Source organism: Herpailurus yagouaroundi, unplaced genomic scaffold, assembly GCF_014898765.1.
Source record: "Herpailurus yagouaroundi ecotype Mexico unplaced genomic scaffold, PumYag 29, whole genome shotgun sequence".
NCBI classification, from domain to species: domain Eukaryota; kingdom Metazoa; phylum Chordata; class Mammalia; order Carnivora; family Felidae; genus Herpailurus; species Herpailurus yagouaroundi.
The window spans coordinates 118,657,046-118,679,116 of NW_024412377.1; the positions used below are offsets into that span (position 1 = coordinate 118,657,046).

General features: G+C 38.3%; 1 protein-coding gene and 1 non-coding gene across 2 annotated transcripts in view; both read left to right on the plus strand.

Annotated features, from left to right (window-relative positions):
- Window positions 1-22,071, plus strand: part of LARS1 (leucyl-tRNA synthetase 1) — a 75,522-nt gene that overhangs the window by 36,572 nt on the left and 16,879 nt on the right. Inside the window, exons 16-27 of the mRNA XM_040453669.1 lie at window positions 2,386-2,471; window positions 2,564-2,629; window positions 2,728-2,810; window positions 3,422-3,560; window positions 4,625-4,837; window positions 5,693-5,750; window positions 7,738-7,801; window positions 15,901-16,084; window positions 17,824-17,914; window positions 19,114-19,254; window positions 20,578-20,718; window positions 20,972-21,082. Of these exons, the coding sequence (XP_040309603.1) occupies window positions 2,386-2,471; window positions 2,564-2,629; window positions 2,728-2,810; window positions 3,422-3,560; window positions 4,625-4,837; window positions 5,693-5,750; window positions 7,738-7,801; window positions 15,901-16,084; window positions 17,824-17,914; window positions 19,114-19,254; window positions 20,578-20,718; window positions 20,972-21,082 (1,377 nt within the window). The remainder of the gene's footprint in view (window positions 1-2,385; window positions 2,472-2,563; window positions 2,630-2,727; window positions 2,811-3,421; window positions 3,561-4,624; window positions 4,838-5,692; window positions 5,751-7,737; window positions 7,802-15,900; window positions 16,085-17,823; window positions 17,915-19,113; window positions 19,255-20,577; window positions 20,719-20,971; window positions 21,083-22,071) is intronic.
- Window positions 18,871-18,943, plus strand: TRNAK-CUU (transfer RNA lysine (anticodon CUU)). The gene has a single exon. It is a non-coding gene; the product is annotated as a tRNA-Lys (tRNA).

Sequence of the window (22,071 nt, forward strand, 5' to 3'; positions counted from 1 at the left end):
GGTGGTATCTGAGTGTGGTTTTGATGTGTATTTCCCTGATGAGGAGCGACGTTGAGCATCTTTTCATGTGCCTGTTGGCCATCCAGATGTCTTCTTGAGAGAAGTGTCTGTTCATGTTTTCTGCCCATTTCTTCACTGGGTTATTTGGTTTTCGGGTGTGGAGTTTGGTGAGCTCTTTATAGATTTTGGATACTAGCCCTTTGTCCGATATGTCATTTGCAAATATCTTTTCCCATTCCGTTGGTTGCCTTTTAGTTTTGTTGGTTGTTTCCTTTGCTGTGCAGAAGCTTTTGATCTTCATAAGGTCCCAGTAGTTCACTTTTGCTTTTAATTCCCTTGCCTTTGGGGATGTGTCAAGTAAGAAATGGCTACGGCTGAGGTCAGAGAGGTCTTTTCCTGCTTTCTCCTCTAGGGTTTTGATGGTTTCCTGTCTCACATTCAGGTCCTTTATCCATTTTGAGTTTATTTTTGTGAATGGTGTGAGAAAGTGGTCTAGTTTCAATCTTCTGCATGTTGCTGTCCAGTTCTCCCAGCACCATTTGTTAAAGAGACTGTCTTTTTTCCATCAACGCAGGGCCTTTTTTATAGGATGCTATTGTTTCATGAATGTGAAATCTTAATCTTTTATTTCTCTGAGGAAGATTGTTGATATTTAAGAGTAGGTACAGAAAGATGATTGAAACCTTTTTGGATGTGAGTAGGGCTTCATTGGGGGAGATGTAGAAGGGCTTTTTGGGTCTTGGGGAAGCCTTTATATTAGTCCTGATGTCAATTAGTTAGAGCTTCCTGGATTTATTAGCTTCCTTCTAGAAGACTCTTCCACTTTCTAGCTTGAGAAGTCTAAGCTAACGGGGAGCTGAAAAAATTGCTAGGGGGAATACCAAAACCCATTGTGCTGACTCTCCACTGAATCTGTCTCTTCCCACTGTGATACCCATATCCTTAACTCTGTCTTTGGTTGAGTGACTCTTGTATCCTCTCCAGAGCATAAACCTTCATTGTTCTGCTGGCATAGGGAGGGGCATTTGCCTGTCTGCATAGTATGGGATTAGGGTGTCTGGGGTTCTGACCTCTTCTTTAGAAACTTCAGTTAGTCCTCTTTTCAGCAGACTTCAATGTCTGTTTTTAATTTCCCTTCTTTATACCAAAGTCCTAGCTATTTAAGTTCAGTATGCAGAATTGCATTAAAAACAAAGAACAATGAATCATTTTATGAATAATTATGTTGAATTTTATCTTAAAAAATAGCCTGACAAGTGTGGGACCATAATACATTAAGAGGTATTTATATTTGGTAAACAGTTACATTCATGGTTAGTTTTCTAGTGGACGTTTTTCATGACACTATAAATCTTTAGCAACAATGTTTTTCATGTTTAGTTTTTGTGCATCTAGTTTTTTAAAAGCAGTGGTTCTATGCGTTTAACTTCATATTTTCTTTATATTCTTTATTTTTTAGAGTGAGAGATCGAGCATGAGTGGGGAGAGAGGCAGAGAGAGGAGAGAGAGAGAATCCCAAGCAGGGTCTGCGCTGACAACGCTCACATCTCCCCCTCTTTATATTCTTACTATAACAAGGATAGGGACGCCTGGGTGGCTCAGTCAGTTAAGCATTAGACTCTTGATTTCAGCGCAGGTCATGATCTCTTGGTTTAAGAGTTCAAGTCCCGAGTCGGGCTCCATGCTTATAGTTTGGAGCCTGCTTGGTATTCTCTCTCTCCCTTTCTCTCTGCCCATCCCCTCCTTGCTCTCTCTCTCTCTCTCTCTCTCTCTCTCTCTCTCTCTCAAAATAAGTAAATAAACTTAAAACAAAAGTAATAAGGGTAAAGGGCTTCCATAGGCAATCTAACCTTCAAACCATAGAATTAGAAAGTATTGAACATCATTCATGTTCCACTGAAAAGGAATAATCGATACCTAGGAAAGATGATCCATTTGACAGAGATACACACCTTTTCAAAAGCAAATGATGTATAGAAAGACTGGCAGGGCCACCTGGGTGGCTCAGTTGGTTAAGTGGCTGACTTCAGCTCAGGTCATGATCTCTCGGGTCATGATCTCACGGTTTGTGGGTTCGAGCCTCACGTCGGTCTCTGTGCTGACAGCTTGGAGCCTGGAGCCTGCTTTGGATTCTGTGTCTCCCTCTCCCTCTGTTCCTCCCCTGCTTGCACTCTGTCTCTCTCTCAAAAATAAATAAAGATTAAAAAAAAATTAAAAAAAAAAAAGAGAATGGCAGATAACTTATACCGGGAAGACATACTGAAGATGTGGGGTTTTTGTTATTAGTGGTGTAACATTTTTTTTTAAGTTGTTTTTTTATTGTCCCTGAGGAATAGAGATTGACTTGACATAATATCTGATATATTTTTATTTGCTTTCATGTAGGGAGATGCCTTTATTTACATGGAACCAGAAAAACAAGTTATGTCCAGGTCTTCAGATGAATGTGTCGTGGCCTTGTGTGACCAGTGGTTAGTTTCTCGTACAGCAAGACATTTCCTTCAGTCATTTTACTTATTCTTTTGAATTTTATGTTTTTTTTAATCCATCTGTCTACTACCAGGTACTTGGATTATGGAGAAGAGAACTGGAAACAACAGACATCCCAGTGCTTGAAGAACCTGGAAACGTAAGAAGGGAAAAAAGTGATGAGGGAAGGGAAAGGAGATCAGAAACATGGAAGACAGTGAGGCTGAAGAGAGACACTGTACCTTTTACTCTCTCCAGATTCTGTGAGGAGACCAGGAGGAATTTTGAAGCTACCCTAGGTTGGCTACAAGAGCATGCCTGCTCGAGAACTTATGGTTTAGGTAAGCATGCTTCAAATTCTTCTGTTTGAATGACTTGGCCAGTTACCTGGCAAATTAACCCTTTTACTTTTTCTCTGTCTCTCCTAGTATTTTTCTGAATTGAGAGGTTTTGGTTTGAGGGTGAGGGAAACTGGGATGTGGTGCCCTACCGTCTATCTACCTGCTGGTAGAGTATGACCTCTCAAACCCACATAGCTTTATGGATTTTTTTTTTAATAGAAACTTTGTAGTGCTTCAACCATTTTGCCTTTTTAAAAAATGTTTATTTATTTTCAAGCAGGGAGGAGGGGGGCAGAGAGGGAGGGAGGGAGAGAATCCCAAGCAGGCTCTGCACGGTCAGCATGGAGCTGGATGCGAGGTTCTATCTCACGACCTGTGAGATCACGACCCGAGCCGAGATCAAGAGCCGGACACTCAACTGACTGAGCCACCCCAGTGCCCCTATTTTGCTTTATATTTACTAGTTCATTTTGTTAATTATTTAAGCAAATTTAAGACCTTCTTAAATAAGTAGCTTTGTAAATGCTATAGACCTTGAAGATATGGATTCTCCAGATGAAGTATCTCTTTTAAGTTCCTCAGGAATTAATTTTCTTCTTTTTATCTTGCAGGTACTCGTCTGCCATGGGATGAGCAGTGGCTGATTGAATCGCTGTCTGATTCCACTATTTACATGGCGTTTTACACAGTGGCACACCTGCTGCAGGGGGGTAACTTGCGAGGACAGGCAGAATCTCCTCTGGGCATCAGGTTGGTGAATGGATGTGGCAAAGAAATGTAGTTTATTAGCAGGAGGTGTGATCTTTTGATTTACACATTGAAAGTTCCTTTTTTAAAATTATTTTATTATTTTATTTATTTTTTAAAACTTTTTATAATGTTTATTTTTGAGAGAGAGAGAGAGAGAGAGAGAGACAGAGCTTGAGACTGGGAGGGCAGAGAGGGAGACACAGAATCTGAAGCAGGCTGCAGGGTCTGAGCTGTCAGCACAGAGCCCAACGCAGGGCTCGAACCCACAAACCATGAGATAATGACCTGAGCCAAAGTCGGACTCTTAACTGACTGAGTCACCCAGGCATCCCTTATTTTTTAATATTTATTTATTTATTTATTTATTTATTTAATTTTGAGACAGAGAGTATGTGAATGGGACAGGGGCAGAGAAAGAGAGAGAGAGAGGAAGAGAGAAAATATTCTAAGCAGGCTCTGCATTGTCAGCACAGGGCCTAATGTGGGGCTTGAACTCATGAACCGTGAGATTATGACCTGAGCTGAAGTCACATGCTTAACTGAGTTATTTTTTTATTTTTTAAGTTTATTTATTTTGAGAGAGACAGAGACACTGCAAGCGGGAATAAGGCAGAGAGGGAGACAGAGAATCCCAAGCAGGCTCTGTGCTGTCGTCATGGAGCCTGACCTGGGGCACCATCTCACGAACTGTGAGATCATGACCTGAGCTGAAACCAAGAGTCGGATGCTCAACTGACTGAGCCACCCAGGAACCACAAAAGTTCCTTTTTTTTTTTTTTTTTTTTTTAATATTTAGTTTTCATAAGAATTCATTTAGCAAATTTTGCTAATGATGTTGTTGCTTTTTTGCTGTTGAACTGAGAAAAAGTAATAAATCATCCCTCTATTATTGTTACTGTTCTTTATTCTTAGGGGAATCTATTGTCATTTGTTATGGTAACTACATTAAGACAGAAATATCTACTTCATGGTTAGATGAAAATACTGATTCTTTCATGGAAAAAAATATATTTTTTTGATGCTGGTTTTTTTTGTTTGTTTGTTTGTTTTTATTTTAATTACAGACCACAACAGATGACCAAGGAGGTTTGGGATTATGTTTTCTTCAAGGAGGCTCCATTTCCTAAGACTCAGATCCCAAAGGAAAAGTTAGATCAATTAAAGCAGGAATTTGAGTTCTGGTATCCTGTGGATCTCCGAGTCTCGGGCAAGGATCTTGTTCCAAATCATCTTTCATATTACCTTTATAATCATGTGGCTATGTGGCCAGAACAAAGGTGAGTGCTAAAAAGGATGCAGACTAAACTTATGCCTTGTGGCTTCAAATATTTAAGAAGTTATCGTGCAAGGTATAGTTAGATTTGCCAGTTACTTTCTTTTTCTTCTATTAAATGTATACTGAAGCATAAAGCACACCTTCTCCTATCTAGTACATCCAGAAATCCTCCTACTGACTTTAGGCTCCCTCTCAGAGAGAGAGACACAGAATCAGAAGCAGACTCCGATTCTGAGCCATCAGCCCAGAGCCCGACGCAGGGCTCGAACTCACGGACCACGAGATCGTGACCTGAGCTGAAGTTCGACACTCAACTGACTGAGCTACCCAGGCGCCCCTCTAAGATCTTTTTATAGCCACACTTCTAGCCCTGCCTGTATTTTTTTTTTAATTTTTTTTTTAATGTTTATTTATTTTTGAGACAGAGAGAGAGCATGAATGGGGGAGGGGCAGAGAGAGAGGGAGACACAGAATCAGAAGCAGGCTCCAGGCTCTGAGCTATCAGCCCAGAGCCTGACGCAGGGCTCGAACTCACGGACCGGGAGATCGTGACTTGAGCTGAAGTCGGACACCCAACCGACTGAGCCACCCAGGCGCCCCCCCCGCCTGTATTTTTTAAATAGTTACTACATAGTATTTCAGTGTATGCCTGCATCATAGTTTATGTAACCAGTCCTTCACTTAACACACACTTTACTTGTTTTTATTTTTTTCGTTATGAACAGCACTCAATAAATATCCTTGTACATTTGTCTTTGCAAATTTTTACAGATCTTTTAGCATTTACCTCAACTTTTTAAGCTTAAACTAGAATGTTTATGTTGTATTTTCTGTTTTTGAACATTTACCTGTAAAGTGACAAATGGCCTGCAGCTGTGAGAGCAAATGGACATCTCCTCCTCAACTCTGAGAAAGTAAGTAAGGCTTTTGGCCTCTCGAAAGTTTAAAATTCTGCAGAAAACTTTTCAGATACAGGACGTTGTATTTCTTAAAGAAATAAAGAGTATAAAAATCAGAGTTAGTCTTCCATTTAAAATATATAGGACTACCAGCATAAATTAGGGAGTAGAGTGAATAGTATTAACTGAGGGGAGGGAGTGGGAAAATTTGTTATGTTATGTTATGTTTTGTTATGTTACATTACAATATGTTAGAAGGAGGGAGAACGTGAGCAGGGAAGAGAGGCAGAGGGAGGGAGAGAGAGAGAGAATCTTAAACCCTTAAGCAGGCTCCACGCTCAGCATGGTACCTGATGCGGGGCTGCATCCCATGAGCCAACTGGGATCGTGACCTGAGCCAAAATCAAGAGTTGGGTCCTCAACCGACTGAGCCACTCAGGTGCCCCAAAACTTACTTATTTTAACATTTGTGGTTAGAATGACAGAAGGTAACACAAATTGTGACTAGAGGAGAGAGAGATAGATAAGAAACATAAAGATCCTAGCATTGTGACCCTAGAATATCTTTCTCATTAAGTTGAGATGATCATTTGGTGGGATTTGTTTTATACTATGACCAGCCACTGAATTATAATAATAGAATTTTGGAATTGCCAGGATTCTTAACAGTCATATAATGTTTCTTCCCAGGCAATGTAATATTTCTGTTTATACTAGTACTGCTTCCAGTATTGTTAAAACTCTTAGTATATATGATTTTTAATAGGCTATGTAAGACTTTATGTCTCATTCATCAATATCTTCAACAGGAGGTTATGCAAACCTCATAACCAAGCCCTTGTTTGCTCCTGTGATGCTTTTGTGCACATTAGAAAGGGGTACCCCTCCTCAACCAAACCTGAAATTAAGTTACTATGTTATTTCTTAGTAATGACAATTGTAGCAAGTTGGATTTGTTACAGTTAGTGAATTTTGCTGCTCCTGTTGGAATATTAATGGTAAAACAGTATTCTTTGCTATAAATATGTCATAATGAGAATAGACATAGATTTAAACAAATAATAGATGGTCTGAATTGTAAAATGAAACATCATTTAACCAGTGTTCTAATATTGAAAGGGAATAAAAAAGTTCATTTAAAATAATCTCTATATTAGACCGAAAAACAGCTCTTTGATTAGAAACACGGGCTATTGGATGCGCCTGGCTGGCTTAGTCGGTAAAGCATGTGACCCTTAATCTCAGGGTTATGAATTCAATCCTCATATTGGATGTGGAGCCTACTAAAAAAAAAAAAAAAAAAAAAAAAGCATGGGCTATTTATAGATTTTGTTAGATCAACAAGGACTTTTGATTCTTAAATTCATTTTTACTTTGTAAGTCAAAGTGACACTATGTATGTTATATATTTATCTGTATGTATATATGTGTATATATGTATATGAATGTAAATTGTGGTATATCATGACATTCTCTTTGGTCTCAACATTGTTGTACTCTACACTGTACTGAATTTCTTAGAACTAGATACTTTATTGCCATGTAGCATAAAACTGGATAATCACCTCTGTTTGGTATCAGCAAAGTTATGATAAAGATACAACATTCTTAAATAGTAAAGATTGATAGGCTGTGCACAGTGCCTCCTTTGATGTGGTGCCCTCAGGTAAAGCACAGCTTGAACAAACAATTATTGTGACGCCGTTGACAGGAAGTTCCCTAAAAGCCTAACTCTGACTTCATACACTAGTCCTTTCATTTCTGAAGGAGTCTAATTGCTGTAAAGCTCTTCTTTATAACCAGCTGAAATGAAGTCACTTAGTAACCGGACTTTAGTTTCTATGTCTGGAAAATTAGTGCAAGGTATCTTTTCCATTCCCTCTTTGTAATATTTTTTGTCTGTGTTTATCTGATTGTGGCTGACCCATGTATTTTAATTTGGCTGATTTGGTTTATTTTACTTATATGCTTAATAATGCCTGGTCATTGACTTTTATTTTAGATGTCAAAGTCCACAGGCAACTTCCTCACTTTGACCCAAGCTATCGACAAATTTTCAGCGGATGGTGAGTATGCTTTTTTATTATTGCTATTATATAGGGTCTGATTCTCTTCAGGTTATAAAAAAAAATTTAAAATTTTTTCATTTTTATTGCCCTCTTTTTTTTTTTTTTTTTTTTTTTGCTTTTACAGTAGTTTAAAATAGTCGTGTTTTCTTTGTGTACAAGCAATGTAATATTTAAAATGTAAGAATTGCTGACATGATCTTTTTAGGAACAGATTTGAACTAAGACTATTAGAGTCTTTTTTAAAAAAGAAACTCTGGGGGCGCCTGGGTGGCGCAGTCGGTTAAGCGTCCGACTTCAGCCAGGTCACGATCTCGCGGTCCATGAGTTCGAGCCCCGCGTCGGGCTCTGGGCTGATGGCTCAGAGCCTGGAGCCTGTTTCCGATTCTGTGTCTCCCTCTCTCTCTGCCCCTCCCCCATTCATGCTCTGTCTCTCTCTGTCCCAAAAAATAAATAAACGTTGGAAAAAAAAAAAAATTTTATAAAAAAAAAAAAAAAAAAGAAACTCACTGTAATTGCTACCCGGCTTGCTTCAATTTCTTATTACTTGAAAGAATCGGTTTGTAGAGATGTTGACTGTAAAGCTTTTCCAAAGTATTTGCTTCGTACTTGATATAAATATGGGTCACTTAAACCTGGGAGCATTCATTTTTTAGAACAGTCTTTTCTCCTTGGCCTCAGTACTGTTCCATTTGATCATTACTCTGTCAAGGGAAGACATGCACTGTGTAACCTGAAGGAACCATTCATTACTTTGGTCATCATGTCACTTGTTTCTTCTCATCATGGCTAGCACAGTTTGAGGCCATACTGATGGGAATGGGAAAGAACTAACCTAATCAACTTGGAGAAACATTGCTTTGACTGGACACTGTAAACCAAAAAGAACTGCACATCAGTACTGTAATTGGTAAGACTATTTCTTGCGTGAGGTATAGGTTAGCAGTGTGTGGTGGGATTGAACAAATAAATCTATTATAGATGAGAGCTCACTGTCAAAGAAGATGGAAATAATAAAGGGGAAATGCTAGAAGGCAGCCTGTGGTGTTGGATTGGAATTGGCAATATCTAATGGTTTTAAATTTATATATAGATAGATTAATGCAAAAATTAACATTGGTGTGTGCAGTGGGTTAGTGCATGTGCACACATTTCCCTAGCTGTGTGTGCCAAGAAGGCTTATGAGCAGTGACACCCCAGTGGCAGAGGCACACCTGGCATTCAGATCTTGGTTTCTAACTACAGTTTTCCGATAAGTGGAACTGGGGTTCCTAGGAGAAGTGACTGATTTGCAGGCTGGAGTAGGGAAAATAACAAGATGAGCATGGAACACATTGTTCCAGAAAATAAGGAAATGTTTCAATAAGGATGGGGACATTTGAAGGGCACACAGGTACTGAAGACAGAAGGTGGCAGCAGAGTAGGAGGATTCTCACTTGCCTTGTCCCATGAATACAGCTAAATAACTATGAGATCATCTTAAATAATTCAGAAATCTGTATGAAGACTGGCAGAACACACTCTACAACTAAAGATAGAGAAGGGGCCATATTGAAGAAGGTAGGAAGAAACCATGGGGACATGGTTTGGGAAAGAAACAGATCATGACAGCTGTTGGGGAGAGGGAGTGGCAGTCATGGAAAAGGATAAGACACAAACTAGCACACAGGGAGCACATGGGGAAAACAAATCCCTATAGCAAAGGGGTTGGAAAGCGAGAGAGCCTGAATTTTTGAGTACTTGTATCCAGTGGGGCTTAATTAAAGTCTGGAGTTTTAAAGGTCACTGTGCTTGGCTCTGGAATAGCCTGGAGGACATTGGGGCTGTGTTTGGAGAGAAGGCAAGCAAACATCATGCAGACATATGGCAGGGAAACAGTGATCTGAAGAGCACCCGGGACACACAGTGGAGAAGTTAGTTGCTCATCTCATAGCATGTTCCGGAGTGGCAGCATTCACAGAGGGACCCCTCCAGGAACAAAGGAATTGGCAGGTGCCGTTCCCTTCCTCATCCTTCAGCATAAACACAGGGCCGCCAGTAGGAACTAGTGCAGTGCTGATACTTGCCACCTAACTTGCTTACATCAAGCCCCACCACTCTGCATTTTGGTGGAACCACACCTCCTGGTTATGCCTGCCTCAGTCCCAGTGCAGCAGGCCCCCTTCCTCAGAAGACTGGCTCAAACCCCTGCCCACACCATGTCTCTCGAACTGAGAATTTTATGAGGCCTTAGTGCTGGCAGCACCAGGTTTCATTTCACAAGCAGACCAGAGCACACCTAGTTTAAGTGCACCACATTCAGGGACCAAACACTGCCTACAACAGGCAAAGAGAGCATCTGTAGATGACTGGCCTGAAAGCTAAAGCAGCCAGGAAAAACAGCAGAGCACACAAGCATACATTGGAGATATTCCTGGGAGCAGCAGGTCCTGGGGAAATGGGGATACTACACAGTAGGACACTATAGGCTTTTCTTCATAAAGCCTTTACCTTCAAGAACAGGAGACATTAGCTGACTTTCCTAATGCACAGAAACAGGCACAGAGACTCAGACAAAATGAGAAGACATAATTTGTCCCAAATGAAAGAATAAGACAAGGCCATGGCTGGAGATCTAAGTGAAACAGATATAAATAACATGCCTGATTAAGAATTTAAAGCACCGATCATAAGGATACTCACTGGATTTGAGAAAAGAGTAGAGAACATCATTGGGACCATCAACACAGAGATAAGGAATAACAGCAGAGATAACGGGCTCAGTAAACAAAGTGCGAAACACACTCGAAATGAACAGAAGGCTGGAAGAAGCAGAGGAATGAAGTAATTACTAGATGACAGAGTAATAGAAAGTAATCAAACTGAACAAAAGAGAGAAAAAAGAATTCTGCAAAGTGAGAGTAAACTTAGGGAACTCAGTGACTCCATCAAACATAGTAACAATCGTATTATAGAGTTCCAGAAGAAGAAGAAGAGAGAAAAGCAGGCAGAGAATGTATTTGAAGACATAATAGCTGAAAACTTACCTAATCTAGAGAAGGAAACAGATAGCCAGATCTAGGAAACACAGAGAACCTCCAACAAAATTAACAAAAGCAGACCCATTCCAAGACATATTGTATGTAGTTAAAATGGCAAAATATAGTGATAAGGAAAAAATATTAAAAGCATCAAGACAAGGGTGGGTCATTTGGTTAAGCGTCCCACTCTTGATTTTGACTCGTGTCCTGATCTCATGGTTTGTGGGTTTGTGCTGATGTGCAGAGCCTGCTTGGGATTCTCTTTCTCCTCTCTCTGCCTTTCCCCTGCTCATGTTCTCTCTCTCTCTCTCTCTCTCTCTCTCTCTCTCTCTCTCTCTCTCGGTCTGTCTCAAAAATAAATAAATAAACATTAAAAAACAGCAAGACAAAAGAAGATGGTTACATACAAAGGAAACCCCATCAGTTGATCAACAGATTTTTTAGCAGAAACTTTCCAAGCTAGAAAGGAGTGACATGATATATGCAAAGTGCTAAATGGGAAAAACCTGCAGCCAAGAATACTCTGTCCATCAAGGCTATCATTCAGAATGGAAGAATAGATAAAGAGCTTTCCAGACAAAAACTAAAGGAGTTCATGACTAGTAAACCAGCCCTGTAAGAACTATTAGAGGACTCTTTGAGTGGAAAGGAAAGACCAAAAATGACAGTATGGGGATAGCAAACACAAAAGCAATAAAAAAATGAATATATCTGTAAAAAAAACAGTCAAGGAATTCACAAAATAAAAGGATGTAAAACATCATATACCTAAAACATGGGGAGGGTTGGAAGTAAAGAATGGGTTTAAACTTAAATGACCATCAACTTAATACAATACAGACCATGATATGCAGAATATGTTATGTATAAATCTGATGGTAACCACAAATAGAATACTAACAAATATACAAAGAATGAAGAGAAAGAAATCAAAATATATCACTAAAGGAAACCAACAAACCATGAAAGAGAGTAAGACAAGAAATGATCAGAGAAAATTTTCAGAAACAACACAAAACAAGTAATAAAATGACAACAAATACATATCTATCAATAATTACTTTGAATGTAAATGGACTACACACTCCAATCAAAAGACACTGCATGACATAATGAATAAAAAAAGCAAGAGCCATTTATATGCTGCCTACAAGAAACTCATTTTTTTTAAGATTCTATTTTTAAATAATCTCTACACTGAAGGTGGGGCCCCAAATCACAAACCTGAGATCAAGAGCTGCACACTCCACTGACTGAGCCAGCCAGGCACCCCCTACAAGAGACTCATTTTAGACTTAAAGACACCTGCAGATTGAAAGTATGGGGATAGAGAAACATGTCTTGCAAATGGATGTCAGAAGAAAGCCAGAGTAGCAGTACTTATATTGGACAAAATAGACTGTAAAACAAAGACTGTAATGAGAGGTAAAGAAGGACACTATGCAATAATAAAGGGGACAGTCCAACAGGAAGATATAACCATTATATCTGCACCCAAATACATAAAACAGTTAATGGCAAACATAAAGGAACTGATCGATAATAATACAATAATAGTAGCGGACTTTAACACCCCACTTACATCAAATGAACAGGTCATCTAAACAGAAAATCAACCAGGAAACAATGGCTTTGAATGACACACTGGGCCAGATGGATTTAACAGATATATTTAGAACATTCCTTTGTAAAACAGCACAATACACATTCTTTTCAAGTGCACATGGAACATTCTCTAGAATGGATCACATATTACGCCACAAAACAAGCCTTAACAAATTTAAAAAGATCCAAGTCGTAACATGCATCTTTTCTGATCACGACATTATGAAATTAGAAGTTAACTACAAGAAAAAATCTGGAAAGACCACAAATACATGGTGATTAAATACCATGCTATTAAACTTGGAATGGGCCCTGGGGTGCCTGCGTGGCTCAGTCAGTTAAGCGTCCCACTCTTCATTTTGGCTCAGGTCATATCTCACAGTTCTTGGGTTTGAGCACCACATTGGGCTCTGCACTGACAGTTTGGAGCCTGCTTGAGATTCTCTCTCTGCCCCTCCCCACACCTCTTTCTCAAAATAAATAAACCTAAAAAACAAAAAACCCCAAAACATTGAATAGACCAACCAGGAAATAAAAGAAGAAATTAAAAAGTACATGGAAACAAATGAAAATGGAAATAGAATGGTCCAAAACCTTTGGGACACAGTGAAAGCAGTTCTGAGAGAAGTTTATAACAATCCAGTTCTACCTCAAGAAACAAAAAAAATCTCAAACAATCTAACATTACACCTAAAGGAGCTAAACAAAGAGCAAGAAGCAAAACCTAAAACGAGCAGAGGTTAGGAAGTAATAAAGATTAGAGTAGAGGGGCGCCTGGGTGGCTCAGTCGGTTAAGCGTCCGACTTCAGCTAGGTCACCATCTCACGGTCCATGAGTTTGAGCCCCGCGTCGGGCTCTGGGCTGGTGGCTCAGAGCCTGGAGCCTGCCTCAGATTCTGTGTCTCCCTCTCTCTCTGCCCCTTCTCCGTTCATGCTCTGTTTCTCTCTGTCTCAAAAATAAATAAACGTTAAAAAAAATTAAAAAAAAAAAGATTAGAGTAGAAATAAATGATATAGAAACTAAAACAAAAGCAAAAACCCCAGTGAAACAGATCAATGAAACTAGGAGCTGGTTCTTGGAAAAAAATCAATAAAATTGATAAACTTCTAAGTAGACTCATCAAGAAAAAAAGAGAAAGGACCCAAATAAATAAAATCATAAATGAGAGAGGAGAAATAACAAACACCACAGAAATACAATTAGAATATTATGCAAAACTATATGCCAACAAATTAGGCAACCTAGAAGAAATGGGTAAATTCCTAGAAACATGTAACCTCCGAAAGCTGAAACAGGAAGAAATAGAATATTTGAACAGACTGATTACCAGCAAAGAAATTGAATCAGTAATCAAAAAACTCCCAAAAAATAAAAGTCCAGAACCAGATGTCTTCGGGGGCGAATTTTACCAAACATTTATTTATTCAAAGATTTTATTTTATTAAAAAAAATGTTTATTCATTTTCAGGGAGAGCGCAAGCAGGGGAGGGGCAGGGAAAGCAGGGGAGGAGCAGAGAGAGGGAGGGAGAGAGGGAAAATCCCAAGCAGGCTCTGTGCTGTGAGCACGGAGCCTGATGTAGGGCCCAGTCTCAGAAACGTGAGATCATGACCTGAGCTGAAATCATGAGTTAGATGGACGCTTAACCAACTGAGCCACCCAGGTACCCCACCAAGATATTTTTTAATCACAAAAGGAAAAAGTCTATAAGTCTATAGTGGAGAAAAGTCGGCAGACACTACGTCAGTGATTAAAGCTTGCAACACCAGTAAAAAGTCGTATCAGTATCTTGCACCTCCCTGATAGTGATGCACTGAGAAGACACATAACATCGCTTCTGCCAGAGGTTTATAAGCTCAGTCTAATCATGAGAAAACATCAGACAAACCAAGTTGAGAGAAATTCTATTAAGTAACTGATGAGTACTCATCAAAAATGTCAGGGTCATGAAAGACAAATACGAAGAAACTGTCACAGATATGAGGAGACCAAGGAGGTAAAATGATTAAATGCAATGTGTTTTTCCAGATTGGATCCTGCAGCAGAAACAGAATATTAGAAGAAAAACTGGTGAAATTTGAATAAGATCTGTAGTTTCGTTAATACTGTCGTACTAATGTTAACTTCCTGGGTTTGAAACTATGGTTAGGTAGGTTGTTAATGTTAGGGGAGCCTGTTAAATGTCTAATGTTTATGTCTATTCTCTTGCACCTTTTCTTTAAGTGTAAAACTATTTGAAATAAAAAGTTAAAAGTTTAGAGCTTCTTGTGTATTATAATGTATATTTAATGCGTACGTAACTTACTGTGACATGTTCTCATCTCCTCCCTTGTAGGCATAGATGGTAGAAAGCAATACCTACTCTTCTGAACTTGTACTTTTTCACTTAATTGTTCATATTTGAGATCATTCCATATAGATACATATCGAGTTTCCTCACTCTTTTGCAGCATTATAGTATTCCATTGTACAAGGATATCCTGTAACTTAATTAGGCTGTTATTAATGTTTTTTTTTTCAATATTTTAGAATAAAGATTCTGGTTGGAAAGCAAAATTTTGTTAGAAAGCTTAGAAGAATCGCTTTTAGAAATAAGAAATTAAATATATTTTTGTACATGGAAGGCACCAGTGTGTGTACTCATGCATTAAAATATAGTGTTTTGCTCCCTCTAAATGAGCCTTAGATGCTGATAGGGATCCCTATTGCCAGTTTATCATTTTTTTCCCCTGCTTCATTAAAGACCACTTTATCTCATTAACTCAGCATGCCTGAGAAGGAACAGCTATTGATGCTAAGTGTATGCAAATAAATACATGTGATTCAAATATTTGAACAACATTGTGGATCCTACTTTTGGTGATTTTTATTTTTGTTTTAGATCCATGGCAGTCCTTTATTATTTTTTAAATTTTTTATATTTTTTAAATTTTATAAAGTTTATTTATAAAAGAGAGAGAGAGGGCACAATCAGGGAAGGGGCAGAGAGAGGAGAGAGAATCCCAAGTAGGCTCTGCACTGTGAGCCAAGAGCCCGATGTGGGGCTTGATCTCACAAACTATGAGATCATGACCTGAGCTGAAATCAACACTTGGAAGCTTAACCGACTGAGCCACCTAGGCGTCCCCATGCAGTCCTTTAAAGCATCTGCTATTTCTTAATTTACATGTAGGTTTGCAGTATACCAAATTGGATACATCATTGATATTTAGTAACCATATTTTGTTTTTAAATTATTTTTTAAAAGTTTATTTATTTACTTTGAGAGAGAGACACACACAGAGCATGAGCATGGGAGGGGCAGAGAGAGAGAATCCCAAGCCCCGCTTGAGGCTCAGTCTCAGGAACGGCAAGATCCCGACTGGAGCCAAAGTCAAGAGTCAGACGCTTAAGTGACTGAGTCACCCAGGTCCTCACCAACCACATTTTAAAATCATCAGTGATCTTCCTTCTTTTTCTTTTTCCTCCTCCTGCAGGAATGCGTTTGGCTCTGGCTGATGCTGGTGATACTGTTGAAGATGCTAACTTTGTGGAAGCCATGGCAGATGCAGGTATTCTCCGTCTGTACACCTGGGTAGAGTGGGTAAAAGAAATGGTTGCCAACTGGGACAGCCTCCGAAGTGGGCCTGCCAGCACCTTCAATGATAGAGTTTTCGCCAGGTAATTTGTGGACTCTGGCCACTTTGTACTTCAGAGTTGCTTAGTCCTTGTGCATTTTTAAGTTTTCTTTTTTTTTTCCTCTCCTAAAATAAATTAGATGTTAATAATAGCTACTATTCACTGAAAGCTTACTTGTTCTAGGTACTCTGCTAAGCTCTTCGCATCCATTATCTGATTTTACCCTCACAGCAACCTTATGTGATAAAGATGTTACTAGCTCTATTTTAAAGAAATCGAAGCTTAGAAAAATTAAGTATTTTATTAAGTACCTCAAAACTAATAGTTTCAGATGGAGGATATGAATTTGCTTCTTTCTCCAGAGCTCATTCTCATTACCCTTTTACCATGCTGTCTTGGCATTAGAGTAGGACAGAGTGGTTAAATGAAAAGTAGATTAAAACGGTAAGAGAATGTCATTTTTTTTTTTTTTTCTTTCTAAAAGCACTTATCATCATCTTTGCATCAGGAGCCATCTTAAGAACTGGTGTTACAAAGTTGAATAGGACTTGACCCTTCACTGTCGTCTAGCAGGAGAAGAAAACACATATCTAACACATTACAAGTGTGATAATATAGGTAGAGGGAATTCAGAGGAGATGGCTTGTGAGTTCTGGGTTTCTTGAAAACTACATGGATTTTTACAGAGAGGAGAAAGCCATGGAGAGCGTGGTATTTGTGTGAAGCACCATATATGGGGGGGAGAGTAGAAGATCAAACAAGTTGGGGCCAGATTAGGCTAAATTAAGAAGGGCCATAGGTATGGGAATGCAAGCTGGTGCATCCACTCTGGAAAACAGTATGGAGGTTCCTCAAAAAACTAAAAATAGAATTACCCTATGACCCAGCAATTACACTACTAGGCATTTATCCAAGGGATACAGGTGTGCTGTTTCGAAGGGACACATGCACCCCCATGTTTATAGCAGCACTATCCACAATAGCCAAAGTATGGAAAGAGTACACATGTCCATCAATGGATGAATGGATAAAGAAGATGTGGTATATCTATACAATGGAGTATGACTCGGCAATCACAAAGAATGAAATCTTGCCATTTGCAACTACACGGATAGAATTGGAGGGTATTATGCTAAGTGAAATTAGTCAGAGAAAGACAAAAGTCATGACTTCACTCATATGAGGACTTTAAAAGACAAAACAGATGAACATAAGGGAAGGGAAACAAAAATAATATAAAAACAGGGAGGGGGACAAAACAGAAGAGACTTATAAATATGGAGAACAAACTGAGGGTTACGGGAGGGGTTGTGGGAGGGGGGATGGGCTAAATGGGTAAGGTGCACTAAGGAATCTACTCCTGAAATCACTGTTGCACTATATGCTAACTAATTTGGGTGTAAATTAAAAAAAAAATAAAACAAGTTAATAAAAAAAAAAAATTACACAAAAGTCAAAAAAAAAAAAAAAGAGGGCCATAGATAGCAAGAGAAAAATTTTTTTAACAGCCGATGTTAGTTGTTTAAAATGCAGCAAGTAAATCTGACTAGCTCCTTTGTTAAGCTGTTTTCATATTGTATTTTGGGCTTCATTAGATAAAGTTTCCATCAAGAAATTGTTAAACAAGGACATCGCTAACTGCTGTTAACTGGTTTTGTGGTTGAGTGGTCTTAAATGTTTCAGGCGTTCTCATTATACTGCTTATTAGTATATGCAGCAGTTATTTATATTTTTGTGTACTTGCATTTAAACTCAGTCATCTTTTTTTCCCTATTCAATAGTGAGATGAATGCAGGAATTATAAAAACAGATCAAAATTATGAAAAGATGATGTTTAAAGAAGCTTTGAAAACAGGGTTTTTTGAATTTCAGGTAGGCCTTTCTTTTAGTAGCTGTAAGCTGTGTTAGTATGAATATGATGTATTTCACCCTTTTTCCCTCCTGCTATAACATAATAACTAAAATAGAGACTGACGGGGTGCCTGCGTGGCTCAGTCGAATGCATCTGACTTTGGCTCAGGTCATGATCTCACAGTTCGTGAGTTCGAACCCCATGTCGGACTCTGTGCTGACAGCTCAGAGCCTGGAGCCTTTTTCGGATTCTGTGTCTCCCTCTCTCTCTGTCCCTCCCCTGTTCATGCTCTGTCTCTCTCTCTGTCTCTGTCTCTCAAAAATGAATGAATAGAGACTGAAATTGTTCCCAAGCAGTTTTTAAATTCCTAAGTAATTGTGATTTTAAATATTTCTCTTTGATATTCTTTCGGTTGTGTTCATGTAATATAAGTATTTCTGTTTCTAGTAGAGCTGTGAGTTAATAAAGAGGTTAAGTCTAAAAACCAGCCACATTTTGCTTGAGAACATTTTAAATTGATAAAACATAAAGGCAAAACTGTAACTAATTGCCATTGGTTTGAAAACAAGCGTGTTCTGATGTTTTCCACAAGGTGTCAGTATTTCCTCAAGTTTGGCAGTTCAAGTGCTTAAAGTAAAAATGTAGGTTTCCTCAATCAGTTTTGTAAAATATCACATTGGGATTTATGTAACTTGCTTTTCATAGATGTGGTTAAATAAGGATAAGTGCTGAACATAGCAGTGTGTCGTATTTATAGCCATTTTTGATACTTAATATCTTTCTTATAGGCTATTCAGAGCATCGTCAGCCCTTAATATGCAGTTTAAATTGTGCAGCCTTTATGTCTGTTAATGTATTTTTAAAATGTCTTAAAAATTTTTTTTTTGAGAATCATTAATATAAAACCATAATATTTTTTGACAATGATTGGTACACATTTAATTGCAAGGTGTTAGAAATGTAGTAAAACTGGGATGCCTGGCTGGCTCAGTTGGTAGAGCTTGTGACTCTTGATCTCAGGGTCGTGGGTTTGAACCCCACATTGGGTGTAGAGATTTCTTTAAAAAAATGAAGTAAAACTTTTATGAAAATTCATTGTGGAATTTGGAAAGACTAAAAGCTTAAAAATGCATTAAAATAGAGGTACTGCATTTTTTCTTTTATTGTTTTTTTTAACGAAGTATGGGAAGAAAATGATAAATAATTTCAAATTTTGTAGGCTGCCAAAGATAAATACCGTGAATTAGCCATCGAAGGGATGCACAGAGACCTTGTGTTCCGCTTTATTGAAGTTCAGACCCTTCTCTTGGCTCCATTCTGTCCACATCTCTGTGAGCACATCTGGACACTCCTGGGAAAGGTATCTGTATACACTTAAGATTTGGGCAGTTTTGATTTGGCCCTTATTAAATAAATACAGAGTAATGTTACTTAAGAGGAGAAGACTGAAAAAGAATATTTCAAGGCTAATGTTGGACTCATCATCTCGTAATCATTATAGCAAATTAAACCCAAGCTACCTTCTGTTTAGACAGATACATCATATATGTGCCTTTATTTATTTATTTATTTATTTATTTATTTATTTAAAAAAATTTTTTTTTTTCAACGTTTATTTATTTTTGGGACAGAGAGAGACAGAGCATGAACGGGGGAGGGGCAGAGAGAGAGGGAGACACAGAATCGGAAACAGGCTCCAGGCTCTGAGCCATCAGCCCAGAGCCTGACGCGGGGCTCGAACTCCCAGACTGCGAGATCGTGACCTGGCTGAAGTCGGACGCTTAACCGACTGAGCCACCCAGGCGCCCCGTGCCTTTATTTATATACACGCAGTGTGTATATTTTAAAAACATGGGACTACGCATCTTATCACCTAATTCTTGTTAGGAAATTCTTGTTATCACCTAATTCTTGTTAGGAAAATACATTTTAATATATTTTAAAAATACATTTAATTTGAACACATAGATAACTAATTGTTTTTTCCAACTGTTAAAAGGTGAAAATCCTGAGAAATATATATAAATGACTGTTATGAGCAGCTTTTAACAAGATAGAAGTGACTCTTTGCATAAATATTTTTGTTTTATATAAAATTTCTGGCATATGTAGGGCTGCATATTTAGGGCTTTATATTAGCATCCTTACTTACTGTGAAGGTAAATTCAATTATTTCTCCTAGGCTTGCAGATAAACCGATTGGATGGTTTAATAATTCCTTTTCAACTTTATAAGCCAAACTCCTTTGTAGTTTTCTAATGCATGAACAATGCAAAAATGTGCTCATGATATATATCCTGAATAGCCATGCTTTCAAAACTGGGTGTATTAATAGGATAAAAACTGAGAGTTTGTATAATTTATGTAATAAAGATTAAATTTAGGCAAATTAGCATTACATAATTTTCTTTGAAAGTGAGCATCTGTGTGTGGGTATTAATACGCTTGTACAAATGGATGCTAATTAAGAATGTAGAGTCAGACTTCACAGCTTGAATTCTAGGGAACATTAGATCAGGGGCTGTGGAAGTGTGTTATGGGTAGTAAGGTTTGAACTTCGAGCACGCAATTACAGATGGTAGCCTTGGTATGGAAATGTAATCAAGAACCATAAAATAGTTGTGTTGTTTAATCCCCCTGAACTGTTTTTTTGTTTTTTTGGTTTTTTGTTTTTTTCTTAAAGCCTGACTCAATTATGAATGCTTCATGGCCTCTGGCGGGGCCCGTGGATGAAGCCTTGATACGTTCCTCACAGTATCTCATGGAAGTAGCACATGACCTTAGATTGCGACTCAAGAACTATATGATGCCTGCTAAGGGGAAGGTGAAGTCATTTTTTTTTTTTTTTAAAGATTGTTCTTTAAAAGTTATTAGTTCAGTAACATTTGCTATGAATGGAACTTAAGACAATTATTGTTCAAATGTGTCAGGATATCTTTACTGCTAAGTCCATTTTGTAGTACGTGTGTGCTTGTTAACGTCCGAGGCAGTAGTGGTATGTACCAGGAGAGGGTTCTCTCATCTTTGATTTATACAAAAGTGATGAAATGTTGTCTTCCCTTTCTTTTGCCCCGTAGAAGACTGACAAGCAACCGCCTCAGAAGCCTTCACATTGCACCATCTACGTGGCGAAGAGCTATCCTCCTTGGCAACATATCACCCTGTCAGTGCTCCGTAATCACTTTGAGGTGATGCTCTCTGCAGACTTTCCCCCTACGTTGTTGGGTGCTGCCTGTGCTGTTTTGTTTGGAGGGTGCTGACAATGTCCGGGAGAAGGAAGACGGGCGACTTTGTCTAATTGTCTTTAGGCCTGGAAAGTTTTTTGTTAGCCTTGCTGGCTCTTAAGTGGATCCTGAGGGAAAAGTTACTTTTTTTTTTTTTTTATAATTTCTGAAGCTTTCTTACAAAAACACATTGGATCTAGTCATATGTAATTAAAAGATAATGAGACTTTCTCATATGTGGTTAAAATTATGAAGCCAAAGGACTGAGTTTGCCTTTTGAGTTGATTGTGGCTTGAACCCTGGGATTCATGAAGCCTTAACTTAGTTATGTTTTAAAAAAATCTGAAGCTTGGCTCTTGAGTAATTTAAAACAGAATGGTCAATTTGCTAATTACTCATAGAAATGGAGAGCTCGTTGTTTTTGGCTCCGTCCGGTAAATAGCTATTAAATATGATTGTCGAATTTAAAGGAAACTCAACACTTAACACTTAGTTCTAAGTTTCCCTAAAGAAAAAAGTTCATCTATCTTTTTTCTTTCACATTGGAAAAATAGAAACTAAGTATATGTTGTTGAAGTTTTGCTCAGGAACAGTTATTGATAGACACAGACTGTGAAGGTACACTTAAAGAAGAGACAAAATAGTGATTATGGCCAAAGCATAAAGCAGTAACATGAAGGGAAAATTCTTAGCTTTAATTTTTGAGAATTTTATTGAGCTTTTATTTCAGAAATTTCCATACTTAATTAAAAATTTGTAAAATTTGATGGAAAGAGAAGAGCAAGTGTTTTTGTACTCCTTGTGAGCCTATTTTTATGGAGAGCTGCCTCTTCATTTGATTGTGTGTAATGGAAATAGAACGTGGTCTGTAGAATTGCTTGCAGATTTTGACTTACGCTAACTAAAAAAGTAAAAGCCATTTTGGTAGGTAGAGAAATGAAATTGCACCCAGT